Source organism: Oncorhynchus keta, unplaced genomic scaffold (assembly GCF_023373465.1).
Source record: "Oncorhynchus keta strain PuntledgeMale-10-30-2019 unplaced genomic scaffold, Oket_V2 Un_contig_4096_pilon_pilon, whole genome shotgun sequence".
Lineage (NCBI taxonomy): Eukaryota > Metazoa > Chordata > Actinopteri > Salmoniformes > Salmonidae > Oncorhynchus > Oncorhynchus keta.
The window spans coordinates 1-16,281 of NW_026287597.1; the positions used below are offsets into that span (position 1 = coordinate 1).

Here is a 16,281-nt window from a genome sequence, read left to right on the forward strand (position 1 = left end):
ACCTCTCTATGTGTATATTTACTGGGTGTGTCTCTGTGTCTACTGTGGTTTGTCTGTGTGTCTGTGTGTCTCTGTGTTTGTCTCTGTGTCTCTGGGTCTCTGTGTGTCTGTGTGTTCCCTGTGTCTCTGTGTGTCTCTGTGTGTCTCTGTGTGTCTGTGTGTCTCTGTGTGTCTGTGTGTCTCTGTGTGTCTGTATGTCTCTGTGTCTCTGTGTGTCTCTGTCTCTGTGTGTCTCTGTGTGTCCGTTTGTCTTGTGTCTGTGTGTCTCTGTGTGTGTCTGTATGTCTCTGTGTCTGTGTGTCTCTGTCTCTCTGTGTCTCTGTGTGTCTCCGTGCTGTGTGTCTCTGTGTCTCTGCGTGTCTCTGTCTCTGTGTGTAGGGCTGATGAGGAAGCATCTGGTCCAGCAGACACCAACGTGGTGTTACGTTACAATGGAGAGATAACCTGGGACATGCCGGCCATCACCAAGAGCTCCTGTGTTGTGGACGTCTCCTACTTTCCCTTCGACTGGCAGTGGTGTAACCTCACGTTTGGGTCCTGGACATACAACGGCAACCAGGTACAGACAGACAGACAGACAGACAGACAGACAGACAGACAGACAGACAGACAGACAGACAGACAGACAGACAGACAGACAGACAGACAGACAGACAGGCAGGCAGACAGACAGACAGACAGACAGACAGACAGACAGACAGACAGACAGACAGACAGACAATAACAACTAAATATGAACAGTATGACAGACAGACAGACACATTTGATTTGACAGACAGACATTAGCTACAACTAAATATGTGTGTATACAATGTGATTTGTGACATTAGTGTGTGTATACTGTGTGTGTGTGTGTGTGTGTGTGTGTGTGTGTGTGTGTGTGTGTGTGTGTGTGTGTGTGTGTGTGTGTGTGTGTGTGTGTGTGTGTGTGTGTGTGTGTGTGTGTGTGTATGATTGTGTGTGTGTGTATACTGTGTGTGTGTATACTGTAAGGGGCGGCATGGTAGCCTAGTGGTTAGAGTGTAGAGGCGGCAGGGTAGCCTAGTGGTTAGAGTGTAGAGGCGGCATGGTAGCCTAGTGGTTAGAGCGTTGGGCTAGTAACCGGAAGGTTGCAAGTTCAAATCCCCGAGCTGACAAGGTACAAATCTGTCGTTCTGCCCCTGAACAGGCAGTTAACCCACTGTTCCCAGGCCGTCATTGAAAATAAGAATTTGTTCTTAACTGACTTGCCTGGTTAAATAAAGGTACAATAAAAAATAGTCTGTATACTGTAAGTGTGTATACTGTGTCTCCAGGTGGACGTTGCCACGGGGATGGACAGTCTGTATACTGTAAGTGTGTATACTGTGTCTCCAGGTGGACGTTGCCACGGGGATGGACAGTCTGTATACTGTAAGTGTGTATACTGTGTCTCCAGGTGGACGTTGCCACGGGGATGGACAGTCTGTATACTGTAAGTGTGTATACTGTGTCTCCAGGTGGACGTTGCCACGGGGATGGACAGTCTGTATACTGTAAGTGTGTATACTGTGTCTCCAGGTGGACGTTGCCACGGGGATGCACAGTCTGTATACTGTAAGTGTGTATACTGTGTCTCCAGGTGGACGTTGCCACGGGGATGGACAGTCTGTATACTGTAAGTGTGTATACTGTGTCTCCAGGTGGACGTTGCCACGGGGATGGACAGTCTGTATACTGTAAGTGTGTATACTGTGTCTCCAGGTGGACGTTGCCACGGGGATGGACAGTCTGTATACTGTAAGTGTGTATACTGTGTCTCCAGGTGGACGTTGCCACGGGGATGGACAGTCTGTATACTGTAAGTGTGTATACTGTGTCTCCAGGTGGACGTTGCCACGGGGATGGACAGTCTGTATACTGTAAGTGTGTATACTGTGTCTCCAGGTGGACGTTGCCACGGGGATGGACAGTCTGTATACTGTAAGTGTGTATACTGTGTCTCCAGGTGGACGTTGCCACGGGGATGGACAGTCTGTATACTGTAAGTGTGTATACTGTGTCTCCAGGTGGACGTTGCCATGGGGATGGACAGTGGGGACCTGTCGGACTTTGTGGAGAACGTGGAGTGGGAGTGTCACGGAATGCCGGCGGTCCGCAACGTCATCATGTACGGCTGCTGCTCAGACCCGTATCCTGACATCACCTACACCCTCCACCTGAAGAGACGGTCTCTCTTCTACATCTTCAATCTGCTACTGCCCTGCTTCCTCATCTCATTCCTAGGTACTGGTATCACCAGCACCATCATTATTAATATTCCTAGGTACTGGTATCACCAGCACCATCATTATTAATATTCCTAGGTACTGGTATCACCAGCACCATCATTATTAATATTCCTAGGTACTGGTATCACCAGCACCATCATTATTAATATTCCTAGGTACTGGTATCACCAGCACCATCATTATTAATATTCCTAGGTACTGGTATCACCAGCACCATCATTATTAATATTCCTAGGTACTGGTATCACCAGCACCATCATTATTAATATTCCTAGGTACTGGTATCACCAGCACCATCATTATTAATATTCCTAGGTACTGGTATCACCAGCACCATCATTATTAATATTCCTAGGTACTGGTATCACCAGCACCATCATTATTAATATTCCTAGGTACTGGTATCACCAGCACCATCATTATTAATATTATTAATATTATTGTTGTTATTAATATTCCTAGGTACTGGTATCACCAGCACCATCATTATTAATATTCCTAGGTACTGGTATCACCAGCACCATCATTATTAATATTCCTAGGTACTGGTATCACTAGCATCATCATTATTAACATTATTAATATTATTATTATTATTGTTATTAATATTCCTAGGTACTGGTATCACCAGCACCATCATTATTAATATTCCTAGGTACTGGTATCACCAGCACCATCATTATTAACATTATTAATATTATTATTATTATTGTTTATTTAATATTCCTCAGCATTATTAACATTATTAATATTATTATTATTAATACTATACTGGTATCACCAGCACCATCATTATTACTATTATTAGGTACTGGTATCACCAGCACCATCATTATTAATATTCCTAGGTACTGGTATCACCAGCACCATCATTATTACTATTATTAGGTACTTATTATTATTAATACTATTGTTGCACCATCATTATTAATATTCCTAGGTACTGGAATCACCAGCACCATCATTATTAATACATTGGTTTACCATCATTATTATTATTTATTATTGTTATTAATATTCATATTATTGTTATTGGTATAGTTATTATTAATATCATCATTATTATTATTATTAATATTATTAATATTATTAACTATTGTTATTATTAATATTATTGGTTATAGCACCATCATTATTAGCATTATTCATATTATTATTATTGTTATTAATATTAATATTATTGTTATGTTATTGTTATAGTTATTATTAATAACATTATTGTTATATTATATTTGTTATTTGTTATTTGTTATTTGTTATATTAATATTGTTATTATTATTAATAGTATTGGTATTATTAATATTATTGGTATTATTATTGTTAATATTATTGTTATTGTTATCATTATTGTTTCTCATTGTTATTATTATTGTTATTATTATTGTTTGTATTATTAATAGTATTACTAGTAATAGTTATATTGGTATTAGTGGTAGTATAAAGCAGGCTTTGGGACGATTAGACCCCTCTATCCATCTCTATGGTACGTTCATGGTGCCACAGCAGGCTTAGACCCCTCTATCCATCTCTATGGTTCATGTTGCTACAGCAGGCTTAGACCCCTCTATCCATCTCTATGGTTCATGTTGCTACAGCAGGCTTAGACCCCTCTATCCATCTCTATGGTTCATGTTGCTACAGCAGGCTTTGACCCCTCTATCCATCTCTATGGTTCATGTTGCTACAGCAGGCTTAGACCCCTCTATCCATCTCTATGGTTCATGTTGCTACAGCAGGCTTAGACCCCTCTATCCATCTCTATGGTTCATGCTGCTACAGCAGGTTTTGGGGAAATAGACCCCTCTATCCATCTCTATGGTTCATGTTGCTACAGCAGGCTTAGACCCCTCTATCCATCTCTATGGTACGTTCATGTTGCTACAGCAGGCTTAGACCCCTCTATCCATCTCTATGGTTCATGTTGCTACAGCAGGCTTAGACCCCTCTATCCATCTCTATGGTTCATGCTGCCGTTGACCCCTCTATCCATCTCTATGGTTCATGCTGCCGTTGACCCCTCTATCCATCTCTATGGTTCATGTTGCCGTTGACCCCTCTATCCATCTCTATGGTTCATGCTGCCGTTGACCCCTCTATCCATCTCTATGGTTCATGCTGCCGTTGACCCCTCTATCCATCTCTATGGTTCATGTTCCTACACCAGGCTTAGACCCCTCTATCCATCTCTATGGTTCATGCTGCCGTTGACCCCTCTATCCATCTCTATGGTTCATGCTGCCGTTGACCCCTCTATCCATCTCTATGGTTCATGTTCCTACAGCAGGCTTAGACCCCTCTATCCATCTCTATGGTTCATGCTGCTACAGCAGGCTTTGGGGAAATAGACCCCTCTATCCATCTCTATGGTTCATGTTGCTACAGCAGGCTTAGACCCCTCTATCCATCTCTATGGTTCATGTTGCCGTTGGAGATGCAGGATTCTGTGGTGACTGTTGTTTGTGTTGTTCTAGCTCATCTGGGTTTGTGGTTGTATTGTATTGTTTATTGTTGTTGTTTACATTGTATTGTTGGTTATTTCATTGTTCTAGCTCATCTGGGTTTGTGGTTGTATTGTTTATTTGCCATTGTATTGTTGGTTATATTCTTTAATGCTGTTGTTTGTGTTGTTCTAGCTCATCTGGGTTTGTGGTTGTATTGTATTGTTTATTGTTGTTGTTTACATTGTATTGTTATATTATTTAATGCTGTTGTTTGTTCTGTTCTGTTCTAGCCCCCCTGGGTTTCTACCTGCCCGCTGACTCAGGAGAGAAGGTTTCTCTGGGCGTGACGGTTCTACTGGCCCTCACTGTCTTCCAACTGATGGTGGCAGAGAGCATGCCTCCCTCAGAGAGTGTTCCCTATATAGGTGATAATATGATGCCTCCCTCTGAGAGTGTTCCCTATATAGGTGATAATATGATGCCTCCCTCTGAGAGTGTTCCCTATATAGGTGATAATATGATGCCTCAGAGAGTGTTCCCTATATAGGTGATAATATGATGCCTCCCTCTGAGAGTGTTCCCTATATAGGTGATAATATGATGCCTCCCTCTGAGAGTGTTCCCTATATAGGTGATAATATGATGCCTCAGAGAGTGTTCCCTATATAGGTGATAATATGATGCCTCCCTCTGAGAGTGTTCCCTATATAGGTGATAATATGATGCCTCCCTCAGAGAGTGTTCCCTATATAGGTGATAATATGATGCCTCCCTCTGAGAGTGTTCCCTATATAGGTGATAATATGATGCCTCCCTCAGAGAGTGTTCCCTATATAGGTGATAATATGATGCCTCCCTCTGAGAGTGTTCCCTATATAGGTGATAATATGATGCCTCCCTCTGAGAGTGTTCCCTATATAGGTGATAATATGATGCCTCCCTCAGAGAGTGTTCCCTATATAGGTGATAATATGATGCCTCCCTCTGAGAGTGTTCCCTATATAGGTGATAATATGATGCCTCCCTCTGAGAGTGTTCCCTATATAGGTGATAATATGATGCCTCAGAGAGTGTTCCCTATATAGGTGATAATATGATGCCTCCCTCTGAGAGTGTTCCCTATATAGGTGATAATATGATGCCTCAGAGAGTGTTCCCTATATAGGTGATAATATGATGCCTCCCTCTGAGAGTGTTCCCTATATAGGTGATAATATGATGCCTCCCTCAGAGAGTGTTCCCTATATAGGTGATAATATGATGCCTCTGAGAGTGTTCCCTATATAGGTGATAATATGATGCCTCCCTCTGAGAGTGTTCCCTATATAGGTGATAATATGATGCCTCCCTCTGAGAGTGTTCCCTATATAGGTGATAATATGATGCCTCCCTCTGAGAGTGTTCCCTATATAGGTGATAATATGATGCCTCTGAGAGTGTTCCCTATATAGGTGATAATATGATGCCTCCCTCTGAGAGTGTTCCCTATATAGGTGATAATATGATGCCTCCCTCTGAGAGTGTTCCCTATATAGGTGATTATATGATGCCTCTGAGAGTGTTCCCTATATAGGTGATAATATGATGCCTCAGAGAGTGTTCCCTATATAGGTGATAATATGATGCCTCCCTCTGAGAGTGTTCCCTATATAGGTGATAATATGATGCCTCCCTCTGAGAGTGTTCCCTATATAGGTGATAATATGATGCCTCCCTCTGAGAGTGTTCCCTATATAGGTGATAATATGATGCCTCCCTCAGAGAGTGTTCCCTATATAGGTGATAATATGATGCCTCCCTCTGAGAGTGTTCCCTATATAGGTGATAATATGATGCCTCCCTCTGAGAGTGTTCCCTATATAGGTGATAATATGATGCCTCCCTCTGAGAGTGTTCCCTATATAGGTGATAATATGATGCCTCAGAGAGTGTTCCCTATATAGGTGATAATATGATGCCTCCCTCTGAGAGTGTTCCCTATATAGGTGATAATATGATGCCTCCCTCTGAGAGTGTTCCCTATATAGGTGATAATATGATGCCTCCCTCTGAGAGTGTTCCCTATATAGGTGATAATATGATGCCTCCCTCTGAGAGTGTTCCCTATATAGGTGATAATATGATGCCTCCCTCTGAGAGTGTTCCCTATATAGGTGATAATATGATGCCTCCCTCTGAGAGTGTTCCCTATATAGGTGATAATATGATGCCTCCCTCTGAGAGTGTTCCCTATATAGGTGATAATATGATGCCTCCCTCAGAGAGTGTTCCCTATATAGGTGATAATATGATGCCTCCCTCTGAGAGTGTTCCCTATATAGGTGATTATGATGCCTCCCTCTGAGAGTGTTCCCTATATAGGTGATAATATGATGCCTCTGAGAGTGTTCCCTATATAGGTGATAATATGATGCCTCCCTCTGAGAGTGTTCCCTATATAGGTGATAATATGATGCCTCAGAGAGTGTTCCCTATATAGGTGATAATATGATGCCTCCCTCAGAGAGTGTTCCCTATATAGGTGATAATATGATGCCTCCCTCAGAGAGTGTTCCCTATATAGGTGATAATATGATGCCTCTGAGAGTGTTCCCTATATAGGTGATAATATGATGCCTCCCTCTGAGAGTGTTCCCTATATAGGTGATAATATGATGCCTCCCTCAGAGAGTGTTCCCTATATAGGTGATAATATGATGCCTCCCTCTGAGAGTGTTCCCTATATAGGTGATAATATGATGCCTCCCTCTGAGAGTGTTCCCTATATAGGTGATAATATGATGCCTCTGAGAGTGTTCCCTATATAGGTGATAATATGATGCCTCCCTCTGAGAGTGTTCCCTATATAGGTGATAATATGATGTGATAATAGGTGATAATATGATGCCTCCCTCTGAGAGTGTTCCCTATATAGGTGATAATATGATGCCTCCTCAGAGAGTGTTCCCTATATAGGTGATAATATGATGCCTCCCTCTGAGAGTGTTCCCTATATAGGTGATAATATGATGCCTCCCTCTGAGAGTGTTCCCTATATAGGTGATAATATGATGCCTCCCTCTGAGAGTGTTCCCTATATAGGTGATAATATGATGCCTCAGAGAGTGTTCCCTATATAGGTGATAATATGATGCCTCCTCTGAGAGTGTTCCCTATATAGGTGATAATATGATGCCTCCTCTGAGAGTGTTCCCTATATAGGTGATAATATGATGCCTCCCTCTGAGAGTGTTCCCTATATAGGTGATAATATGATGCCTCAGAGAGTGTTCCCTATATAGGTGATAATATGATGCCTCCTCTGAGAGTGTTCCCTATATAGGTGATAATATGATGCCTCCCTCTGAGAGTGTTCCCTATATAGGTGATAATATGATGCCTCCCTCTGAGAGTGTTCCCTATATAGGTGATAATATGATGCCTCCCTCTGAGAGTGTTCCCTATATAGGTGATAATATGATGCCTCAGAGAGTGTTCCCTATATAGGTGATAATATGATGCCTCCTCTGAGAGTGTTCCCTATATAGGTGATAATATGATGCCTCCTCAGAGAGTGTTCCCTATATAGGTGATAATATGATGCCTCAGAGAGTGTTCCCTATATAGGTGATAATATGATGCCTCCCTCTGAGAGTGTTCCCTATATAGGTGATAATATGATGCCTCCCTCTGAGAGTGTTCCCTATATAGGTGATAATATGATGCCTCAGAGAGTGTTCCCTATATAGGTGATAATATGATGCCTCTGAGAGTGTTCCCTATATAGGTGATAATATGATGCCTCAGAGAGTGTTCCCTATATAGGTGATAATATGATGCCTCAGAGAGTGTTCCCTATATAGGTGATAATATGATGCCTCCCTCAGAGAGTGTTCCCTATATAGGTGATAATATGATGCCTCCTCTGAGAGTGTTCCCTATATAGGTGATAATATGATGCCTCAGAGAGTGTTCCCTATATAGGTGATAATATGATGCCTCTGAGAGTGTTCCCTATATAGGTGATAATATGATGCCTCAGAGAGTGTTCCCTATATAGGTGATAATATGATGCCTCCCTCAGAGAGTGTTCCCTATATAGGTGATAATATGATGCCTCCCTCTGAGAGTGTTCCCTATATAGGTGATAATATGATGCCTCAGAGAGTATACTAAATGTGTGTGTGTGTGTGTGTGTGTGTGTGTGTGTGTGTGTGTGTGTGTGTGTGTGTGTGTGTGTGTGTGTGTGTGTGTGTGTGTGTGTGTGTGTGTGTGTGTGTGTGTGTGTTCCAGGGAAGTACTACATAGCGACGATGACGATGATCACGGCCTCGACATCTCTGACCATCTTCATCATGAACATCCATTTCTGTGGTGCAGAGGCCAAGCCTGTTCCTCACTGGGCCAAGGTAGGCCAAGCCTGTTCCTCACTGGGCCAAGGTAGACCAAGCCTGTTCCTCGCTGGGCCAAGGTAGGCCAAGCCTGTTCCTCACTGGGCCAAGGTAGACCAAGCCTGTTCCTCGCTGGGCCAAGGTAGGCCAAGCCTGTTCCTCGCTGGGCCAAGGTAGGCCAAGCCTGTTCCTCACTGGGCCAAGGTAGGCCAAGCCTGTTCCTCGCTGGGCCAAGGTAGACCAAGCCTGTTTCTCACTGGGCCAAGGTAGACCAAGCCTGTTCCTCACTGGGCCAAGGTAGGCCAAGCCTGTTCCTCACTGGGCCAAGGTAGGCCAAGCCTGTTCCTCACTGGGCCAAGGTAGGGCAAGCCTGTTCCTCACTGGGCCAAGGTAGGCCAAGCCTGTTCCTCACTGGGCCAAGGTAGACCAAGCCTGTTCCTCACTGGGCCAAGGTAGGGCAAGCCTGTTCCTCACTGGGCCAAGGTAGGGCCAAGCCTGTTCCTCACTGGGCCAAGGTAGGGCCAAGCCTGTTCTCTACTGGGCCAAGGTAGGCCAAGCCTGTTCCTCACTGGGCCAAGGTAGGGCCAAGCCTGTTCCTCACTGGGCCAAGGTAGGCCAAGCCTGTTCCTCACTGGGCCAAGGTAGGGCCAAGCCTGTTCCTCGCTGGGCCAAGGTAGGGCCAAGCCTGTTCCTCACTGGGCCAAGGTAGACCAAGCCTGTTCCTCACTGGGCCAAGGTAGACCAAGCCTGTTCCTCACTGGGCCAAGGTAGGCCAAGCCTGTTCCTCACTGGGCCAAGGTAGACCAAGCCTGTTCCTCACTGGGCCAAGGTAGGGCCAAGCCTGTTCTCTACTGGGCCAAGGTAGGCCAAGCCTGTTCCTCACTGGGCCAAGGTAGGGCCAAGCCTGTTCCTCACTGGGCCAAAGAAGGCCAAGCCTGTTCCTCACTGGGCCAAGGTGGGCCAAGCCTGTTCCTCACTGGGCCAAGGTGGGCCAAGCCTGTTCCTCACTGGGCCAAGGTAGGCCAAGCCTGTTCCTCGCTGGGCCAAGGTAGACCAAGCCTGTTCCTCACTGGGCCAAGGTAGGGCCAAGCCTGTTCCTCACTGGGCCAAGGTAGGGCCAAGCCTGTTCCTCACTGGGCCAAGGTAGGGCCAAGCCTGTTCCTCACTGGGCCAAGGTAGGGCCAAGCCTGTTCCTCACTGGGCCAAGGTAGGCCAAGCCTGTTCCTCGCTGGGCCAAGGTAGGCCAAGCCTGTTCCTCCCTGGGCCAAGGTAGGGCCAAGCCTGTTCCTCACTGGGCCAAGGTAGGGCCAAGCCTGTTCCTCACTGGGCCAAGGTAGGGCCAAGCCTGTTCCTCACTGGGCCAAGGTAGGCCAAGCCTGTTCCTCACTGGGCCAAGGTAGGGCCAAGCCTGTTCCTCACTGGGCCAAGGTAGACCAAGCCTGTTCCTCTACTGGGCCAAGGTAGGGCCAAGCCTGTTCCTCACTGGGCCAAGGTAGGGCCAAGCCTGTTCCTCACTGGGCCAAGGTAGGGCCAAGCCTGTTCCTCACTGGGCCAAGGTAGACCAAGCCTGTTCCTCTCTGGGCCAAGGTAGGGCCAAGCCTGTTCCTCACTAGGCCAAGGTAGGGCCAAGCCTGTTCCTCGCTGGGCCAAGGTAGGGCCAAGCCTGTTCCTCACTGGGCCAAGGTAGGCCAAGCCTGTTCCTCGCTGGGCCAAGGTAGGCCAAGCCTGTTCCTCCCTGGGCCAAGGTAGGGCCAAGCCTGTTCCTCACTGGGCCAAGGTAGGGCCAAGCCTGTTCCTCACTGGGCCAAGGTAGGGCCAAGCCTGTTCCTCGCTGGGCCAAGGTAGGGCCAAGCCTGTTCCTCACTGGGCCAAGGTAGGGCCAAGCCTGTTCCTCACTGGGCCAAGGTAGGCCAAGCCTGTTCCTCACTGGGCCAAGGTAGGGCCAAGCCTGTTCCTCACTGGGCCAAGGTAGGCCAAGCCTGTTCCTCACTGGGCCAAGGTAGGCCAAGCCTGTTCCTCACTGGGCCAAGGTAGGCCAAGCCTGTTCCTCACTGGGCCAAGGTAGACCAAGCCTGTTCCTCCCTGGGCCAAGGTAGGGCCAAGCCTGTTCCTCACTGGGCCAAGGTAGGCCAAGCCTGTTCCTCACTGGGCCAAGGTAGGCCAAGCCTGTTCCTCACTGGGCCAAGGTAGACCAAGCCTGTTCCTCACTGGGCCAAGGTAGGGCCAAGCCTGTTCCTCACTGGGCCAAGGTAGGCCAAGCCTGTTCCTCACTGGGCCAAGGTAGGCCAAGCCTGTTCCTCACTGGGCCAAGGTAGACCAAGCCTGTTCCTCACTGGGCCAAGGTATGGCCAAGCCTGTTCCTCACTGGGCCAAGGTAGACCAAGCCTGTTCCTCACTGGGCCAAGGTAGGCCAAGCCTGTTCCTCACTGGGCCAAGGTAGGCCAAGCCTGTTCCTCACTGGGCCAAGGTAGGGCCAAGCCTGTTCCTCCCTGGGCCAAGGTAGGGCCAAGCCTGTTCCTCGCTGGGCCAAGGTAGGGCCAAGCCTGTTCCTCACTGGGCCAAGGTAGGCCAAGCCTGTTCCTCACTGGGCCAAGGTAGGCCAAGCCTGTTCCTCACTGGGCCAAGGTAGGCCAAGCCTGTTCCTCACTGGGCCAAGGTAGGGCCAAGCCTGTTCCTCACTGGGCCAAGGTAGGCCAAGCCTGTTCCTCACTGGGCCAAGGTAGGCCAAGCCTGTTCCTCACTGGGCCAAGGTAGGCCAAGCCTGTTCCTCACTGGGCCAAGGTGGGCCAAGCCTGTTCCTCACTGGGCCAAGGTAGGGCCAAGCCTTTTCCTCACTGGGCCAAGGTAGACCAAGCCTGTTCCTCACTGGGCCAAGGTAGGCCAAGCCTGTTCCTCACTGGGCCAAGGTAGGGCCAAGCCTGTTCCTCACTGGGCCAAGGTAGGGCCAAGCCTGTTCCTCTCTGGGCCAAGGTAGGCCAAGCCTGTTCCTCACTGGACCAAGGTAGGCCAAGCCTGTTCCTCCCTGGGCCAAGGTAGGCCAAGCCTGTTCCTCACTGGACCAAGGTAGGCCAAGCCTGTTCCTCCCTGGGCCAAGGTGGGCCAAGCCTGTTCCTGACTGGGCCAAGGTGGGCCAAGCCTGTTTTCCACTGGGCCAAAGTCTGGAGCTCTGTGTCACTGTGTGTGTGTGTGTGTGTGTGTGTGTGTGTGTGTGTGTGTGTGTGTGTGTGTGTGTGTGTGTTTACAGTATGTCTCTATCTTTGTGACACTGTGTGTGTGTGTGTGTGTGTGTGTGTGTGTGTGTGTGTGTGTGTGTGTGTGTGTGTGTGTGTGTGTGTGTGTGTGTGTGTGTGTGTGTGTGTGTGTTCCCAGGTACTCATCATTGACTACATGTCTAAGATCCTGTTTGTGTACGAGGTGGGGGAGAACTGCACTACACCAGAGAGTGAGAGAACACCTCTCTACAGTGAGGAACCAATGTCGGGCAACTCCGCCCTGGCACGGAACCATTACCACGACGACCTCTACCATGACGGCTGTTACCAAGACGACTGCCATCGCCTCGCTCCGTACCAGTACGGCAACGGGCACCTCCAAAACCACCACAGCACCCATCAAAATCACCTCGACAACAGTTGTTACGCTAACGGCGGGCACCGCGACGATCATTACAGTAACCGTAGTAACCAGAACCATCACAGCAACCCGAGCCAGACCTCCAAGGGGGAAGGGGGCGAGGAGAAGAGGGAGCCCCTGAGACATTACCACCACATCGGGAGAGAGGAGCTGGACTATCAGGCACCCCCTCCAGGGAACCTCCAGAATGGTGGGCTGAATGAGCCGCTGCCTTACCCCAAGGAGAAGCACCTCAACCCAGCCTCGGCCCCAGCCTGCTCCTGCCCCTGCCCACACCACAAACAGGTGACTAATGCCCACTGCATCACACACATCAGGATTTATCAAGCTGTGCCTCTCTTTCTCTCCTTCCTCTCCCTCCCTCTCTCCTTCGTCTCCCTCCCTCCCTCTCTCCTTCCTCTCCCTCCCTCTCTCCTTCCTCTCCCTCCCTCTCTCCTTCCTCTCCCTCCCCTCTCTCATTCCTCTCCCTCCCTCTCTCCTTCCTCTCCTGAACCCCTTCTCCTTCCTCCCCCTCTCCTTCCTCTCACTCTCTTTCCTCTCCCTCCACTCCCTCTCTTTCCTCTCCATCCACTCCCTCCCCTCCTTCCCTCCCTCTCTCCCAAATCTCCCTCCCTCCCGAACCCCCTCCATCCCTCCCCCTCCGTCCCTATCTCTCTCCTCCCTCCCTCTCTTCTAGGTGGTGTATAACATTCAGTACATCGCCAACTGTTTCTCATCTCCCCTCCCTCCCTCCCTCCCTCCCTCCCTCCCTCCCTCCCTCCCTCCCTCCCTCCCTCCCTCCCTCCCTCCCTCCCTCCCTCCCTCCCTCCCTCTCTCTCCTCTCTCCCTCCCTCTCTCCCTCCCTCCCTCCATCTCTCTCCTCCCCTCCCTCCTCCCCCTCCTCCCTCCCTCTCCCTCCTCCCTCCCTCTCCTCTAGGTGGTGTATAACATTCAGTACATCGCCAACTGTTTCTCATCTCTCCTCCCTCCCTCTCCTCCCTCCTCCCTCTCCCTCCTCCCTCCTCCCCCTCCTCCCCCTCCTCCCTCCCTCTCCTCTAGGTGGTGTATAACATTCAGTACATCTCTCCTCCCTCTCCCTCTCCCTCCTCCCCTCCTCCCTCCCTCTCCTCCCTCCCCTCCTCCCTCCCTCCCTCTCCTCCCTCTCCCTCTCCCTCCTCCCCCCTCCTCCCTCCCTCTCCTTCCTCCCCCTCTCCTTCCTCTCCTCTCTTTCCTCTCCCTCCACTCCCTCTCTTTCCTCTCCATCCCTCCCTCCCCTCCTTCCCTCCCTCTCTCCCAAATCTCCCTCCCTCCCGAACCCCCTCCATCCCTCCCCTCCCTCCCTATCTCTCTCTCCTCCCTCCCTCTCTTCTAGGTGGTGTATAACATTCAGTACATCGCCAACTGTTTCTCATCTCTCCTCCCTCCCTCTCCTCCCTCCTCCCTCCCTCCCCCTCCTCCTCCCTCCTCCCTCCCTCTCCTCCCTCCCCTCCTCCCTCCCTCTCTTCTAGGTGGTGTATAACATTCAGTACATCGCCAACTGTTTCTCATCTCTCCTCCCTCTTCCTCCCTCCCTCCCTCTCCTCCCCCCTCCTCCCTCCCTCTCCCTCCTCCCCCTCCTCCCTCCCTCTCCCTCCTCCCCCTCCTCCCTCCCTCTCCTCTAGGTGGTGTATAACATTCAGTACATCGCCAACTGTTTCCGGGAGCAACGGGCAACGTGTGCTAAAGGGGCGGAGTGGAAGAAGGTTGCCAAGGTGATGGACCGGTTCTTCATGTGGATCTTCTTCATCATGGTCTTCCTCATGAGTATCCTCATCATCGGCAAGGCGACTTGACGGAGGGAGGGGTGGAGAGATGGATGGATAGAGGGAGAGAGGAAGGAGGGAGGAGAGATGAGCGGGAGGAGAAGAGAGGGAGGAGAGGGATGGATGATAGAGGGAATGAGGAAGGGAGGGAGGAGAGGAAGAGAAGGAGGGAGGAAGGGAGGGAGGGAATAGAGGAAGAGAGGGAGGAAGAGAGGGGGACGGAGGCGAGGAAGAAGGAGGAGAGGAAGAGGAAGGGACAAGAGGAAGAGAGGGAGGTAGGGAGGAGAGGCGGAGGGAGGAGAGGAAGGAGAGGGGGAGAGAGGCTGGGAAATAGGTAGAAAAAAACCCCCAGCAACGTTGCAGTTCTTGACACTAACCGGTGTCCCTGGTACCTACTACCACGCCCCGTTCAAAGGCACTTCAATCTATTGTCCTGCCCCTTCACCCTCTGAATGACGCACACACACCATCCATGTCTTAAGGCTGAAACATCCTTCTTCAACCCGTCTCCTCCCCTTCATCTACATGTCTCCTCCCCTTCATCTACATGTCTCCTCCCCTTCATCTACATGTCTCCTCCCCCCTTCATCTACATGTCTCCTCCCCTTCATCTACATGTCTCCTCCCCTTCATCTACACGTCTCCTCCCCTTCATCTACGTGTCTCCTCCCCTTCATCTACACTGATCGAAGGGCCGTCATTGTAAATAAGAATTTGTTCTGAAAATTGACTTGCCTTGTGAAATAAAATGTTAAATAAAAATCAATAAAAAAGTTGTGGGTTTAACTCTAACTGTCGTCAGTAAAGGATCAGAGATTTCACCTGAATTCACCTGGTCAGTCTGGGTCATGGTGTTCCTAATGTTTTGTCCACTCAGTGTGTACTACCAGGTAAAGGGATCAGAGCTTTCATCTGAATTCACCTGGTCAGTCTGGGTCATGGTGTTCCTAATGTTTTGTCCACTCAGTGTGTACTACCAGGTAAAGGGATCAGAGATTTCACCTGAATTCACCTGGTCAGTCTGGGTCATGGTGTTCCTAATGTTTTGTCCACTCAGTGTGTACTACCAGGTAAAGGGATCAGAGCTTTCACCTGGTCAGTCTGGGTCATGGTGTTCCTAATGTTTTGTCCACTCAGTGTGTACTACCAGGTAAAGGGATCAGAGCTTTCACCTGGTCAGTCTGGGTCATGGTGTTCCTAATGTTTTGTCCACTCAGTGTGTACTACCAGGTAAAGGGATCAGAGCTTTCACCTGGTCAGTCTGGGTCATGGTGTTCCTAATGTTTTGTCCACTCAGTGTGTACTACCAGGTAAAGGGATCAGAGCTTTCACCTGGTCAGTCTGGGTCATGGTGTTCCTAATGTTTTGTCCACTCAGTGTGTACTACCAGGTAAAGGGATCAGAGCTTTCACCTGGTCAGTCTGGGTCATGGTGTTCCTAATGTTTTGTCCACTCAGTGTGTACTACCAGGTAAATGGATCAGAGCTTTCATCTGAATTCACCTGGTCAGTCTGGGTCATGGTGTTCCTAATGTTTTGTCCACTCAGTGTGTACTACCAGGTAAAGGGATCCGAGCTTTCACCTGGTCAGTCTGGGTCATGGTGTTCCTAATGTTTTGTCCACTCAGTGTGTACTACCAGGTAAATGGATCAGAGCTTTCATCTGAATTCACCTGGTCAGTCTGGGTCATGGTGTTCCTAATGTTTTGTCCACTCAGTGTGTACTACCAGGTAAAGGGATCAGAGCTTTCACCTGGTCAGTCTGGGTCATGGTGTTCCTAATGTTTTGTCCACTCAGTGTGTACTA

General features: G+C 48.9%; 1 protein-coding gene and 1 long non-coding RNA gene across 2 annotated transcripts; both read left to right on the top strand.

Annotated features, from left to right (window-relative positions):
- Positions 1-384: 384 nt before the first annotated feature.
- On the top strand, positions 385-14,618 carry LOC127924479 (neuronal acetylcholine receptor subunit alpha-9-I-like). The gene is made up of 6 exons (XM_052509191.1): positions 385-559; positions 2,028-2,244; positions 4,982-5,116; positions 8,964-9,079; positions 12,431-12,979; positions 14,335-14,618. Exons 1-6 carry the CDS (start codon positions 452-454, stop codon positions 14,503-14,505), a joined length of 1,296 nt encoding a protein of 431 aa, XP_052365151.1. The 5' UTR covers positions 385-451; the 3' UTR covers positions 14,506-14,618.
- Positions 9,568-12,104, top strand: LOC127924480 (uncharacterized). The gene is made up of 3 exons (XR_008117975.1): positions 9,568-10,172; positions 11,561-11,655; positions 11,937-12,104. It is a non-coding gene; the product is annotated as an uncharacterized LOC127924480 (long non-coding RNA).
- Positions 14,619-16,281: the final 1,663 nt, after the last annotated feature.